The following is a 16,387-nucleotide window of genomic DNA, read 5'->3' as shown; positions in this document are numbered from 1 at the left end:
ACTGTGTGTGAGAGAGAGAGAGACCCTGTACATACTGTGTACTGTGATTCAGATCACTGTGTGTGAGAGAGAGAGAGAGACCCTGTACATACTGTGTACTGTGATTCAGATCACTGTGTGAGAGAGAGAGACCCTGTACATACTGTGTACTGTGATTCAGATCACTGTGTGTGTGAGAGAGAGAGAGAGACCCTGTACATACTGTGTACTGTGATTCAGATCACTGTGTGTGAGAGAGAGAGACCCTGTACATACTGTGTACTGTGATTCAGATCACTGTGTGTGAGAGAGAGAGAGAGACCCTGTACATACTGTGTACTGTGATTCAGATCACTGTGTGTGAGAGAGAGAGACCCTGTACATACTGTGTACTGTGATTCAGATCACTGTGTGTGTGAGAGAGAGAGAGACCCTGTACATACTGTGTACTGTGATTCAGATCACTGTGTGTGAGAGAGAGAGACCCTGTACATACTGTGTACTGTGATTCAGATCACTGTGTGTGTGAGAGAGAGAGAGACCCTGTACATACTGTGTACTGTGATTCAGATCACTGTGTGTGAGAGAGACCCTGTACATACTGTGTACTGTGATTCAGATCCCTGTGTGTGAGAGAGAGACAGAGACCCTGTACATACTGTGTACTGTGATTCAGATCACTGTGTGTGTGAGAGAGAGAGACCCTGTACATACTGTGTACTGTGATTCAGATCACTGTGTGTGTGAGAGAGAGAGACCCTGTACATACTGTGTACTGTGATTCAGATCACTGTGTGTGTGAGAGAGAGACCCTGTACATACTGTGTACTGTGATTCAGATCACTGTGTGTGAGAGAGAGAGAGAGACCCTGTACATACTGTGTACTGTGATTCAGATCACTGTGTGTGAGAGAGAGACCCTGTACATACTGTGTACTGTGATTCAGATCACTGTGTGTGTGAGAGAGAGAGACCCTGTACATACTGTGTACTGTGATTCAGATCACTGTGTGTGTGAGAGAGACCCTGTACATACTGTGTACTGTGATTCAGATCACTGTGTGAGAGAGAGAGAGAGAGACCCTGTACATACTGTGTACTGTGATTCAGATCACTGTGTGAGAGAGAGAGAGAGAGACCCTGTACATACTGTGTACTGTGATTCAGATCACTGTGTGTGTGAGAGAGAGAGACCCTGTACATACTGTGTACTGTGATTCAGATCACTGTGTGAGAGAGAGAGAGAGAGACCCTGTACATACTGTGTACTGTGATTCAGATCACTGTGTGTGAGAGAGAGAGACCCTGTACATACTGTGTACTGTGATTCAGATCACTGTGTGTGTGAGAGAGACCCTGTACATACTGTGTACTGTGATTCAGATCACTGTGTGTGAGAGAGAGAGAGAGACCCTGTACATACTGTGTACTGTGATTCAGATCACTGTGTGTGAGAGAGAGACCCTGTACATACTGTGTACTGTGATTCAGATCACTGTGTGTGTGAGAGAGAGAGACCCTGTACATACTGTGTACTGTGATTCAGATCACTGTGTGTGTGAGAGAGAGAGAGACCCTGTACATACTGTGTACTGTGATTCAGATCACTGTGTGAGAGAGAGAGAGAGACCCTGTACATACTGTGTACTGTGATTCAGATCACTGTGTGAGAGAGAGAGAGAGAGAGAGACCCTGTACATACTGTGTACTGTGATTCAGATCACTGTGTGTGTGAGACAGAGAGACCCAGTACATACTGTGTACTGTGATTCAGATCACTGTGTGTGTGAGAGAGAGAGACCCTGTACATACTGTGTACTGTGATTCAGATCACTGTGTGTGTGAGAGAGAGAGACCCTGTACGTACTGTGTACTGTGATTCAGATCACTGTGTGTGTGAGAGAGAGAGAGACCCTGTACATACTGTGTACTGTGATTCAGATCACTGTGTGTGAGAGAGAGAGACCCTGTACATACTGTGTACTGTGATTCAGATCACTGTGTGAGAGAGAGAGAGAGAGACCCTGTACATACTGTGTACTGTGATTCAGATCAGTGTGTGTGTGAGAGAGAGAGAGACCCTGTACATACTGTGTACTGTGATTCAGATCACTGTGTGTGAGAGAGAGAGACCCTGTACATACTGTGTACTGTGATTCAGATCACTGTGTGTGAGAGAGAGAGAGACCCTGTACATACTGTGTACTGTGATTCAGATCACTGTGTGTGTGTGAGAGAGGGACCCTGTACATACTGTGTACTGTGATTCAGATCACTGTGTGTGTGAGAGAGAGAGAGACCCTGTACATACTGTGTACTGTGATTCAGATCACTGTGTGTGAGAGAGAGAGAGAGACCCTGTACATACTGTGTACTGTGATTCAGATCACTGTGTGTGTGAGAGAGAGACCCTGTACATACTGTGTACTGTGATTCAGATCACTGTGTGTGTGAGAGAGAGAGACCCTGTACATACTGTGTACTGTGATTCAGATAACTGTGTGTGAGAGAGAGAGAGACCCTGTACATACTGTGTACTGTGATTCAGATCACTGTGTGAGAGAGAGAGAGACCCTGTACATACTGTGTACTGTGATTCAGATCACTGTGTGTGTGAGAGAGAGAGACCCTGTGCATACTGTGTACTGTGATTCAGATCAGTGTGTGTGAGTGAGAGAGACCCTGTACATACTGTGTACTGTGATTCAGATCACTGTGTGTGAGAGAGAGAGAGACCCTGTACATACTGTGTACTGTGATTCAGATCACTGTGTGTGTGTGAGAGAGAGAGAGAGACCCTGTACATACTGTGTACTGTGATTCAGATCACTGTGTGAGAGAGAGAGAGAGAGACCCTGTACATACTGTGTACTGTGATTCAGATCACTGTGTGTGAGAGAGAGAGAGACCCTGTACATACTGTGTACTGTGATTCAGATCACTGTGTGTGAGAGAGAGAGAGAGACCCTGTACATACTGTGTACTGTGATTCAGATCACTGTGTGAGAGAGAGAGACCCTGTACATACTGTGTACTGTGATTCAGATCACTGTGTGTGTGAGAGAGAGAGAGAGACCCTGTACATACTGTGTACTGTGATTCAGATCACTGTGTGTGAGAGAGAGAGACCCTGTACATACTGTGTACTGTGATTCAGATCACTGTGTGTGAGAGAGAGAGAGAGACCCTGTACATACTGTGTACTGTGATTCAGATCACTGTGTGTGAGAGAGAGAGACCCTGTACATACTGTGTACTGTGATTCAGATCACTGTGTGTGTGAGAGAGAGAGAGACCCTGTACATACTGTGTACTGTGATTCAGATCACTGTGTGTGAGAGAGAGAGACCCTGTACATACTGTGTACTGTGATTCAGATCACTGTGTGTGTGAGAGAGAGAGAGACCCTGTACATACTGTGTACTGTGATTCAGATCACTGTGTGTGTGAGAGAGAGAGACCCTGTACATACTGTGTACTGTGATTCAGATCACTGTGTGTGTGAGAGAGAGAGACCCTGTACATACTGTGTACTGTGATTCAGATCACTGTGTGTGTGAGAGAGAGACCCTGTACATACTGTGTACTGTGATTCAGATCACTGTGTGTGAGAGAGAGAGAGAGACCCTGTACATACTGTGTACTGTGATTCAGATCACTGTGTGTGAGAGAGAGACCCTGTACATACTGTGTACTGTGATTCAGATCACTGTGTGTGTGAGAGAGAGAGACCCTGTACATACTGTGTACTGTGATTCAGATCACTGTGTGTGTGAGAGAGACCCTGTACATACTGTGTACTGTGATTCAAATCACTGTGTGAGAGAGAGAGAGAGAGACCCTGTACATACTGTGTACTGTGATTCAGATCACTGTGTGAGAGAGAGAGAGAGAGACCCTGTACATACTGTGTACTGTGATTCAGATCACTGTGTGTGTGAGAGAGAGAGACCCTGTACATACTGTGTACTGTGATTCAGATCACTGTGTGAGAGAGAGAGAGAGAGACCCTGTACATACTGTGTACTGTGATTCAGATCACTGTGTGTGAGAGAGAGACACCCTGTACATACTGTGTACTGTGATTCAGATCACTGTGTGTGTGAGAGAGACCCTGTACATACTGTGTACTGTGATTCAGATCACTGTGTGTGAGAGAGAGAGAGAGACCCTGTACATACTGTGTACTGTGATTCAGATCACTGTGTGTGAGAGAGAGACCCTGTACATACTGTGTACTGTGATTCAGATCACTGTGTGTGTGAGAGAGAGAGACCCTGTACATACTGTGTACTGTGATTCAGATCACTGTGTGTGTGAGAGAGAGAGAGACCCTGTACATACTGTGTACTGTGATTCAGATCACTGTGTGAGAGAGAGAGAGAGACCCTGTACATACTGTGTACTGTGATTCAGATCACTGTGTGAGAGAGAGAGAGAGAGACCCTGTACATACTGTGTACTGTGATTCAGATCACTGTGTGTGTGAGACAGAGAGACCCTGTACATACTGTGTACTGTGATTCAGATCACTGTGTGTGTGAGAGAGAGAGACCCTGTACATACTGTGTACTGTGATTCAGATCACTGTGTGTGTGAGAGAGAGAGACCCTGTACGTACTGTGTACTGTGATTCAGATCACTGTGTGTGTGAGAGAGAGAGAGACCCTGTACATACTGTGTACTGTGATTCAGATCACTGTGTGTGAGAGAGAGAGACCCTGTACATACTGTGTACTGTGAGTCAGATCACTGTGTGAGAGAGAGAGAGAGAGACCCTGTACATACTGTGTACTGTGATTCAGATCAGTGTGTGTGTGAGAGAGAGAGAGAGACCCTGTACATACTGTGTACTGTGATTCAGATCACTGTGTGTGAGAGAGAGAGACCCTGTACATACTGTGTACTGTGATTCAGATCACTGTGTGTGAGAGAGAGAGAGACCCTGTACATACTGTGTACTGTGATTCAGATCACTGTGTGTGTGTGAGAGAGGGACCCTGTACATACTGTGTACTGTGATTCAGATCACTGTGTGTGTGAGAGAGAGAGAGACCCTGTACATACTGTGTACTGTGATTCAGATCACTGTGTGTGTGAGAGAGAGAGAGAGACCCTGTACATACTGTGTACTGTGATTCAGATCACTGTGTGTGTGAGAGAGAGACCCTGTACATACTGTGTACTGTGATTCAGATCACTGTGTGTGTGAGAGAGAGAGACCCTGTACATACTGTGTACTGTGATTCAGATAACTGTGTGTGAGAGAGAGAGAGACCCTGTACATACTGTGTACTGTGATTCAGATCACTGTGTGAGAGAGAGAGAGACCCTGTACATACTGTGTACTGTGATTCAGATCACTGTGTGTGTGAGAGAGAGAGACCCTGTGCATACTGTGTACTGTGATTCAGATCACTGTGTGTGAGAGAGAGAGACCCTGTACATACTGTGTACTGTGATTCAGATCACTGTGTGTGAGAGAGAGAGAGACCCTGTACATACTGTGTACTGTGATTCAGATCACTGTGTGTGTGTGAGAGAGAGAGAGAGACCCTGTACATACTGTGTACTGTGATTCAGATCACTGTGTGAGTGAGAGAGAGAGAGACCCTGTACATTCTGTGTACTGTGATTCAGATCACTGTGTGTGAGAGAGAGAGAGACCCTGTACATACTGTGTACTGTGATTCAGATCACTGTGTGTGAGAGAGAGAGAGACCCTGTACATACTGTGTACTGTGATTCAGATCACTGTGTGTGAGAGAGAGAGAGACCCTGTACATACTGTGTACTGTGATTCAGATCACTGTGTGAGAGAGAGAGAGACCCTGTACATACTGTGCACTGTGATTCAGATCACTGTGTGTGAGAGAGAGACCCTGTACATACTGTGTACTGTGATTCAGATCACTGTGTGTGTGAGAGAGAGAGACCCTGTACATACTGTGTACTGTGATTCAGATCATTGTGTGTGAGAAAGAGAGAGACCCTGTACATACTGTGTACTGTGATTCAGATCACTGTGTGTGAGGGAGAGAGACCCTGTACATACTGTGTACTGTGATTCAGATCACTGTGTGTGAGAGATAGACCCTGTACATACTGTGTACTGTGATTCAGAGCACTGTGTGAGAGAGAGAGAGACCCTGTACATACTGTGTACTGTGATTCAGAGCACTGTGTGAGAGAGAGAGAGACCCTGTACATACTGTGTACTGTGATTCAGATCACTGTGTGTGAGAGATAGAGAGAGACCCTGCACATACTGTGTACTGTGATTCAGATCACTGTGTGAGAGAGAGAGACACCCTGTACATACTGAGTACTGTGATTCAGATCACTGTGTGAGAGAGAGAGACCCTGTACATACTGTGTACTGTGATTCAGATCACTGTGTGAGAGAGAGAGAGACCCTGTACATACTGTGTACTGTGATTCAGATCACTGTGTGTGTGAGAGAGAGAGACCCTGTACATACTGTGTACTGTGATTCAGATCACTGTGTGTGAGAGAGAGAGAGAGACCCTGTACATACTGTGTACTGTGATTCAGATCACTGTGTGTGAGAGAGAGAGAGACCCTGTACATACTGTGTACTGTCATTCAGATCACTGTGTGTGTGAGAGAGAGAGACCCTGTACATACTGTGTACTGTGATTCAGATCACTGTGTGAGAGAGAGAGACACCCTGTACATACTGAGTACTGTGATTCAGATCACTGTGTGAGAGAGAGAGACCCTGTACATACTGTGTACTGTGATTCAGATCACTGTGAGAGAGAGAGAGAGACCCTGTACATACTGTGTACTGTGATTCAGATCACTGTGTGTGTGAGAGAGAGGCCCTGTACATACTGTGTACTGTGATTCAGATCACTGTGTGTGAGAGAGAGAGAGAGAGACCCTGTACATACTGTGTACTGTGATTCAGATCACTGTGTGTGAGAGAGAGAGAGACCCTGTACATACTGTGTACTGTGATTCAGATTACTGTGTGTGAGAGAGACCCTGTACATACTGTGTACTGTGATTCAGATCACTGTGTGTGTGAGAGAGAGACCCTGTACATACTGTGTACTGTGATTCAGATCACTGTGTGTGAGAGAGAGAGAGACCCTGTACATACTGTGTACTGTGATTCAGATCACTGTGTGTGTGAGAGAGAGAGACCCTGTACATACTGTGTACTGTGATTCAGATCACTGTGTGAGAGAGAGAGAGACCCTGTACATACTGTGTACTGTGATTCAGATCACTGTGTGTGTGAGAGAGAGAGACCCTGTACATACTGTGTACTGTGATTCAGATCACTGTGTGTGTGAGAGAGAGAGAGAGACCCTGTACATACTGTGTACTGTGATTCAGATCACTGTGTGTGAGAGAGAGAGACCCTGTACATACTGTGTCCTGTGATTCAGATCACTGTGTGTGTGAGAGAGAGACCCTGTACATACTGTGTACTGTGATTCAGATCACTGTCTGTGTGTGAGAGAGAGAGACCATGTACATACTGTGTACTGTGATTCAGATCACTGTGTGTGTGAGAGAGAGACCCTGTACATACTGTGTACTGTGATTCAGATCACTGTGTGTGTGAGAGAGAGACCCTGTACATACTGTGTACTGTGATTCAGATCACTGTGTGTGAGAGAGAGAGACCCTGTACATACTGTGTACTGTGATTCAGATCACTGTGTGTGTGAGAGAGAGAGACCCTGTACATACTGTGTACTGTGATTCAGATCACTGTGTGTGAGAGAGAGACCCTGTACATACTGTGTACTGTGATTCAGATCACTGTGAGAGAGAGAGAGAGACCCTGTACATACTGTGTACTGTGATTCAGATCACTGTGTGTGAGAGAGAGACCCTGTACATACTGTGTACTGTGATTCAGATCACTGTGTGTGAGAGAGAGAGAGAGACCCTGTACATACTGTGTACTGTGATTCAGATCACTGTGTGTGAGAGAGAGAGAGACCCTGTACATACTGTGTACTGTGATTCAGATCACTGTGTGTGTGAGAGAGAGAGACCCTGTACATACTGTGTACTGTGATTCAGATCACTGTGTGTGAGAGAGAGAGACCCTGTACATACTGTGTACTGTGATTCAGATCACTGTGAGAGAGAGAGAGAGAGACCCTGTACATACTGTGTACTGTGATTCAGATCACTGTGTGTGTGAGAGAGAGACCCTGTACATACTGTGTACTGTGATTCAGATCACTGTGTGTGAGAGAGAGAGACCCTGTACATACTGTGTACTGTGATTCAGATCACTGTGTGTGTGTGTGAGAGAGAGACCCTGTACATACTGTGTACTGTGATTCAGATCACTGTGTGTGAGAGAGAGACCCTGTACATACTGTGTACTGTGATTCAGATCACTGTGTGTGTGAGAGAGGGACCCTGTACATACTGTGTACTGTGATTCAGATCACTGTGTGTGAGAGTGAGACCCTGTACATACTGTGTACTGTGATTCAGATCACTGTGTGTGTGAGAGAGAGACCCTGTACATACTGTGTACTGTGATTCAGATCACTGTGTGTGAGAGAGAGAGAGACCCTGTACATACTGTGTACTGTGATTCAGATCACTGTGTGTGTGAGAGAGAGGCCCTGTCCATACTGTGTACTGTGATTCAGATCACTGTGTGTGTGAGAGAGAGAGACCCTGTACATACTGTGTACTGTGATTCAGATCACTGTGTGAGAGAGAGAGAGACCCTGTACATACTGTGTACTGTGATTCAGATCACTGTGTGTGTGAGAGAGAGAGAGACCCTGTACATACTGTGTACTGTGATTCAGATCACTGTGTGTGTGAGAGAGAGACCCTGTACATACTGTGTACTGTGACTCAGATCACTGTGTGTGTGAGAGAGAGAGAGACCCTGTACATACTGTGTACTGTGATTCAGATCACTGTGTGAGAGAGAGAGACCCTGTACATACAGTGTACTGTGATTCAGATCACTGTGTGTGTGAGAGAGACAGAGAGACCCTGTACATACTGTGTACTGTGATTCAGATCACTGTGTGTGAGAGAGAGAGAGACCCTGTACATACTGTGTACTGTGATTCAGATCACTGTGTGTGAGAGAGAGGCCCTGTACATACTGTGTACTGTGATTCAGATCACTGTGTGTGAGAGAGAGAGAGAGACCCTGTACATACTGTGTACTGTGATTCAGATCACTGTGTGTGTGAGAGAGAGAGAGACCCTGTACATACTGTGTACTGTGATTCAGATCACTGTGTGTGAGAGAGAGAGAGACCCTGTACATACTGTGTACTGTGATTCAGATCACTGTGTGTGTGTGAGAGAGAGACCCTGTACATACTGTGTACTGTGATTCAGATCACTGTGTGTGAGAGAGAGAGAGACCCTGTACATACTGTGTACTGTGATTCAGATCACTGTGTGTGTGAGAGAGAGACCCTGTACATACTGTGTACTGTGATTCAGATCACTGTGTGTGAGAGAGATAGACCCTGTACATACTGTGTACTGTGATTCAGATCACTGAGTGAGAGAGAGAGAGACCCTGTACATACTGTGTACTGTGATTCAGATCACTGTGTGAGAGAGAGAGAGACCCTGTACATACTGTGTACTGTGATTCAGATCACTGTGTGTGAGAGAGAGACCCTGTACATACTGTGTACTGTGATTCAGATCACTGTGTGTGTGAGAGAGAGAGAGACCCTGTACATACTGTGTACTGTGATTCAGATCACTGTGTGTGTGAGAGAGAGAGACCCTGTACATACTGTGTACTGTGATTCAGATCACTGTGTGTGAGAGAGAGAGAGAGACCCTGTACATACTGTGTACTGTGATTCAGATCACTGTGTGTGAGAGAGAGAGAGAGACCCTGTACATACTGTGTACTGTGATTCAGATCACTGTGTGTGTGAGAGAGACCCTGTACATACTGTGTACTGTGATTCAGATCACTGTGTGTGTGAGAGAGAGAGACCCTGTACATACTGTGTACTGTGATTCAGATCACTGTGTGTGAGAGAGAGAGAGAGACCCTGTACATACTGTGTACTGTGATTCAGATCACTGTGTGTGTGAGAGAGAGACCCTGTACATACTGTGTACTGTGATTCAGATCACTGTGTGTGAGAGAGAGACCCTGTACATACTGTGTACTGTGATTCAGATCACTGTGTGTGTGAGAGAGAGAGACCCTGTACATACTGTGTACTGTGATTCAGATCACTGTGTGTGAGAGAGAGAGAGAGACCCTGTACATACTGTGTACTGTGATTCAGATCACTGTGTGTGAGAGAGAGAGAGAGACCCTGTACATACTGTGTACTGTGATTCAGATCACTGTGTGTGTGAGAGAGAGACCCTGTACATACTGTGTACTGTGATTCAGATCACTGTGTGTGAGAGAGAGAGAGAGACCCTGTACATACTGTGTACTGTGATTCAGATCACTGTGTGTGAGAGAGAGAGAGAGACCCTGTACATACTGTGTACTGTGATTCAGATCACTGTGTGTGTGAGAGAGAGAGAGAGACCCTGTACATACTGTGTACTGTGATTCAGATCACTGTGTGAGAGAGAGAGAGACCCTGTACATACTGTGTACTGTGATTCAGATCACTGTGTGTGAGAGAGAGAGAGACCCTGTACATACTGTGTACTGTGATTCAGATCACTGTGTGTGTGAGAGAGAGACCCTGTACATACTGTGTACTGTGATTCAGATCACTGTGTGTGAGAGAGAGAGAGACCCTGTACATACTGTGTACTGTGATTCAGATCACTGTGTGTGTGAGAGAGAGAGACCCTGTACATACTGTGTACTGTGATTCAGATCACTGTGTGTGAGAGAGAGATAGACCCTGTACATACTGTGTACTGTGATTCAGATCACTGTGTGTGAGAGAGAGACCCTGTACATACTGTGTACTGTGATTCAGATCACTGTGTGTGAGAGAGAGACCCTGTACATACTGTGTACTGTGATTCAGATCACTGTGTGTGTGAGAGAGAGAGAGAGACCCTGTACATACTGTGTACTGTGATTCAGATCACTGTGTGTGAGAGAGAGAGAGACCCTGTACATACTGTGTACTGTGATTCAAATCACTGTGTGTGAGAGAGAGAGAGACACTGTACATACTGTGTACTGTGATTCAGATCACTGTGTGTGTGAGAGAGAGAGAGACCCTGTACATACTGTGTACTGTGATTCAGATCACTGTGTGTGAGAGAGAGACCCTGTACATACTGTGTACTGTGATTCAGATCACTGTGTGTGTGAGAGAGAGACCCTGTACATACTGTGTACTGTGATTCAGATCACTGTGTGTGTGAGAGAGAGAGAGAGACCCTGTACATACTGTGTACTGTGATTCAGATCACTGTGTGTGAGAGAGAGAGAGACCCTGTACATACTGTGTACTGTGATTCAGATCGCTGTGTGTGAGAGAGAGAGAGACACTGTACATACTGTGTACTGTGATTCAGATCACTGTGTGTGTGAGAGAGAGAGAGACCCTGTACATACTGTGTACTGTGATTCAGATCACTGTGTGTGAGAGAGAGACCCTGTACATACTGTGTACTGTGATTCAGATCACTGTGTGTGTGAGAGAGAGACCCTGTACATACTGTGTACTGTGATTCAGATCACTGTGTGTGAGAGAGAGAGAGACCCTGTACATACTGTGTACTGTGATTCAGATCACTGTGTGTGTGTGAGAGAGAGAGACCCTGTACATACTGTGTACTGTGATTCAGGTCACTGTGTGAGAGAGAGAGAGAGACCCTGTACATACTGTGTACTGTGATTCAGATCACTGTGTGTGAGAGAGAGAGAGAGACCCTGTACATACTGTGTACTGTGATTCAGATCACTGTGTGTGAGAGAGAGAGAGAGACCCTGTACATACTGTGTACTGTGATTCAGATCACTGTGTGTGTGAGAGAGAGAGAGAGACCCTGTACATACTGTGTACTGTGATTCAGATCACTGTGTGAGAGAGAGAGAGACCCTGTACATACTGTGTACTGTGATTCAGATCACTGTGTGTGAGAGAGAGAGAGACCCTGTACATACTGTGTACTGTGATTCAGATCACTGTGTGTGTGAGAGAGAGACCCTGTACATAATGTGTACTGTGATTCAGATCACTGTGTGTGAGAGAGAGAGAGACCCTGTACATACTGTGTACTGTGATTCAGATCACTGTGTGTGTGAGAGAGAGAGACCCTGTACATACTGTGTACTGTGATTCAGATCACTGTGTGTGAGAGAGAGATAGACCCTGTACATACTGTGTACTGTGATTCAGATCACTGTGTGTGAGAGAGAGACCCTGTACATACTGTGTACTGTGATTCAGATCACTGTGTGTGAGAGAGAGACCCTGTACATACTGTGTACTGTGATTCAGATCACTGTGTGTGTGACAGAGAGAGAGAGACCCTGTACATACTGTGTACTGTGATTCAGATCACTGTGTGTGAGAGAGAGAGAGACCCTGTACATACTGTGTACTGTGATTCAGATCACTGTGTGTGAGAGAGAGAGAGACACTGTACATACTGTGTACTGTGATTCAGATCACTGTGTGTGTGAGAGAGAGAGAGACCCTGTACATACTGTGTACTGTGATTCAGATCACTGTGTGTGAGAGAGAGACCCTGTACATACTGTGTACTGTGATTCAGATCACTGTGTGTGTGAGAGAGAGACCCTGTACATACTGTGTACTGTGATTCAGATCACTGTGTGTGTGAGAGAGAGAGAGAGACCCTGTACATACTGTGTACTGTGATTCAGATCACTGTGTGTGAGAGAGAGAGAGACCCTGTACATACTGTGTACTGTGATTCAGATCGCTGTGTGTGAGAGAGAGAGAGACACTGTACATACTGTGTACTGTGATTCAGATCACTGTGTGTGTGAGAGAGAGAGAGACCCTGTACATACTGTGTACTGTGATTCAGATCACTGTGTGTGAGAGAGAGACCCTGTACATACTGTGTACTGTGATTCAGATCACTGTGTGTGTGAGAGAGAGACCCTGTACATACTGTGTACTGTGATTCAGATCACTGTGTGTGAGAGAGAGAGAGACCCTGTACATACTGTGTACTGTGATTCAGATCACTGTGTGTGTGTGAGAGAGAGAGACCCTGTACATACTGTGTACTGTGATTCAGGTCACTGTGTGAGAGAGAGAGAGAGACCCTGTACATACTGTGTACTGTGATTCAGATCACTGTGTGTGTGAGAGAGAGAGAGACCCTGTACATACTGTGTACTGTGATTCAGATCACTGTGTGAGAGAGAGAGAGACCCTGTACATACTGTGTACTGTGATTCAGATCACTGTGTGTGAGAGAGAGAGACCCTGTACATACTGTGTACTGTGATTCAGATCACTGTGTGTGTGAGAGAGAGAGAGACCCTGTACATACTGTGTACTGTGATTCAGATCACTGTGTGTGTGAGAGAGAGAGAGATCCTGTACATACTGTGTACTGTGATTCAGATCACTGTGTGTGAGAGAGAGAGACCGTGTACATACTATGTACTGTGATTCAGATCACTGTGTGAGAGAGAGAGAGACCCTGTACATACTGTGTACTGTGATTCAGATCACTGTGTGTGAGAGAGAGAGACCCTGTACATACTGTGTACTGTGATTCAGATCACGGTGTGTGAGAGAGAGAGACCCTGTACATACTGTGTACTGTGATTCAGATCACTGTGTGTGTGTGTGAGAGAGAGACCCTGTACATACTGTGTACTGTGATTCAGATCACTGTGTGAGAGAGAGAGAGACCCTGTACATACTGTGTACTGTGATTCAGATCACTGTGTGTGAGAGAGAGAGAGAGACCCTGTACATACTGTGTACTGTGATTCAGATCACTGTGTGTGTGAGAGAGAGAGAGAGACCCTGTACATACTGTGTACTGTGATTCAGATCACTGTGTGAGAGAGAGAGAGAGAGACCCTGTACATACTGTGTACTGTGATGCAGATCACTGTGTGTGAGAGAGAGAGACCCTGTACATACTGTGTACTGTGATTCAGATCACGGTGTGTGAGAGAGAGAGACCCTGTACATACTGTGTACTGTGATTCAGATCACTGTGTGTGAGAGAGAGAGACCCTGTACATACTGTGTACTGTGATTCAGATCACTGTGTGTGAGAGAGAGAGACCGTGTACATACTGTGTACTGTGATTCAGATCACTGTGTGTGTGTGTGAGAGAGAGACCCTGTACATACTGTGTACTGTGATTCAGATCACTGTGTGTGTGAGAGAGAGAGAGACCCTGTACATACTGTGTACTGTGATTCAGATCACTGTGTGTGTGAGAGAGAGAGAGACCCTGTACATACTGTGTACTGTGATTCAGATCACTGTGTGAGAGGGAGAGAGAGAGACCCTGTACATACTGTGTACTGTGATGCAGATCACTGTGTGTGAGAGAGAGAGACCCTGTACATACTGTGTACTGTGATTCAGATCACTGTGTGTGTGTGAGAGAGAGACCCTGTACATACTGTGTACTGTGATTCAGATCACTGTGTGAGAGAGAGACCCTGTACATACTGTGTACTGTGATTCAGATCACTGTGAGAGAGAGAGAGACCCTGTACATACTGTGTACTGTGATTCAGATCACTGTGTGTGTGAGAGAGAGAGACCCTGTACATACTGTGTACTGTGATTCAGATCACTGTGTGTGTGAGAGAGAGAGAGACCCTGTACATACTGTGTACTGTGATTCAGATCACTGTGTGTGAGAGAGAGAGAGACCCTGTACATACTGTGTACTGTGATTCAGATCACTGTGTGTGAGAGAGAGACAGAGACCCTGTACATACAGTGTACTGTGATTCAGATCACTGTGTGTGTGAGAGAGAGAGAGACCCTGTACATACTGTGTACTGTGATTCAGATCACTGTGTGTGTGAGAGAGAGACCCTGTACATACTGTGTTCTGTGATTCAGATCACTGTGTGTGTGAGAGAGACCCTGTACATACTGTGTACTGTGATTCAGATCACTGTGTGAGAGAGAGAGAGAGACCCTGTACATACTGTGTACTGTGATTCAGATCACTGTCTGTGTGTGAGAGAGAGAGACCCTGTACATACTGTGTACTGTGATTCAGATCACTGTGTGTGTGAGAGAGAGACCCTGTACATACTGTGTACAGTGATTCAGATCACTGTGTGTGAGAGAGAGAGAGAGACCCTGTACATACTGTGTACTGTGATTCAGATCACTGTGTGTGAGAGAGAGAGAGACCCTGTACATACTGTGTACTGTGATTCAGATCACTGTGTGTGTGAGAGAGAGAGACCCTGTACATACTGTGTACTGTGATTCAGATCACTGTGTGTGAGAGAGAGAGAGAGACCCTGTACATACTGTGTACTGTGATTCAGATCACTGTGTGTGAGAGAGAGAGAGACCCTGTACATACTGTGTACTGTGATTCAGATCACTGTGTGTGTGAGAGAGAGACCCTGTACATACTGTGTACTGTGATTCAGATCACTGTGTGTGAGAAGAGAGAGACCCTGTACATACTGTGTACTGTGATTCAGATCACTGTGTGTGAGAGAGAGAGAGACCCTGTACATACTGTGTACTGTGATTCAGATCACTGTGTGTGAGAGAGAGAGAGAGACCCTGTACATACTGTGTACTGTGATTCAGATCACTGTGTGTGTGAGAGAGAGAGACCCTGTACATACTGTGTACTGTGATTCAGATCACTGTGTGTGAGAGAGAGAGAGACCCTGTACATACTGTGTACTGTGATTCAGATCACTGTGTGAGAGAGAGAGAGAGAGACCCTGTACATACTGTGTACTGTGATTCAGATCACTGTGTGTGTGTGAGAGAGAGACCCTGTACATACTGTGTACTGTGATTCAGATCACTGTGTGTGTGTGAGAGAGAGACCCTGTACATACTGTGTACTGTGATTCAGATCACTGTGTGTGAGAGAGAGAGAGAGAGACCCTGTACATACTGTGTACTGTGATTCAGATCACTGTGTGTGTGAGAGAGACCCTGTACATACTGTGTACTGTGATTCAGGTCACTGTGAGAGAGAGAGAGAGAGAGACCCTGTACATACTGTGTACTGTGATTCAGATCACTGTGTGTGAGAGAGAGAGAGACCCTGTACATACTGTGTACTGTGATTCAGATCACTGTGTGTGAGAGAGAGAGAGAGACCCTGTACATACTGTGTACTGTGATTCAGATCACTGTGTGTGAGAGAGAGAGACCCTGTACATACTGTGTACTGTGATTCAGATCACTGTGGGTGTGAGAGAGAGAGACCCTGTACATACTGTGTACTGTGATTCAGATCACTGTGTGAGAGAGA

General features: G+C 45.5%; 1 protein-coding gene across 1 annotated transcript in view; it reads right to left on the bottom strand.

Moving 5' to 3' along the window:
- The window catches only part of LOC140422588 (AP-1 complex subunit gamma-1-like), a 242,815-nt gene that overhangs the window by 179,667 nt on the left and 46,761 nt on the right, over positions 1-16,387 (bottom strand). Inside the window, exon 4 of the mRNA XM_072507595.1 lies at positions 9,092-9,128. Coding sequence (XP_072363696.1) covers positions 9,092-9,128 — 37 coding nt within the window. The remainder of the gene's footprint in view (positions 1-9,091; positions 9,129-16,387) is intronic.

This window comes from Scyliorhinus torazame, chromosome 5, assembly GCF_047496885.1.
Source record: "Scyliorhinus torazame isolate Kashiwa2021f chromosome 5, sScyTor2.1, whole genome shotgun sequence".
NCBI lineage: Eukaryota > Metazoa > Chordata > Chondrichthyes > Carcharhiniformes > Scyliorhinidae > Scyliorhinus > Scyliorhinus torazame.
This window is presented reverse-complemented; position numbering and strand designations above follow the sequence as displayed.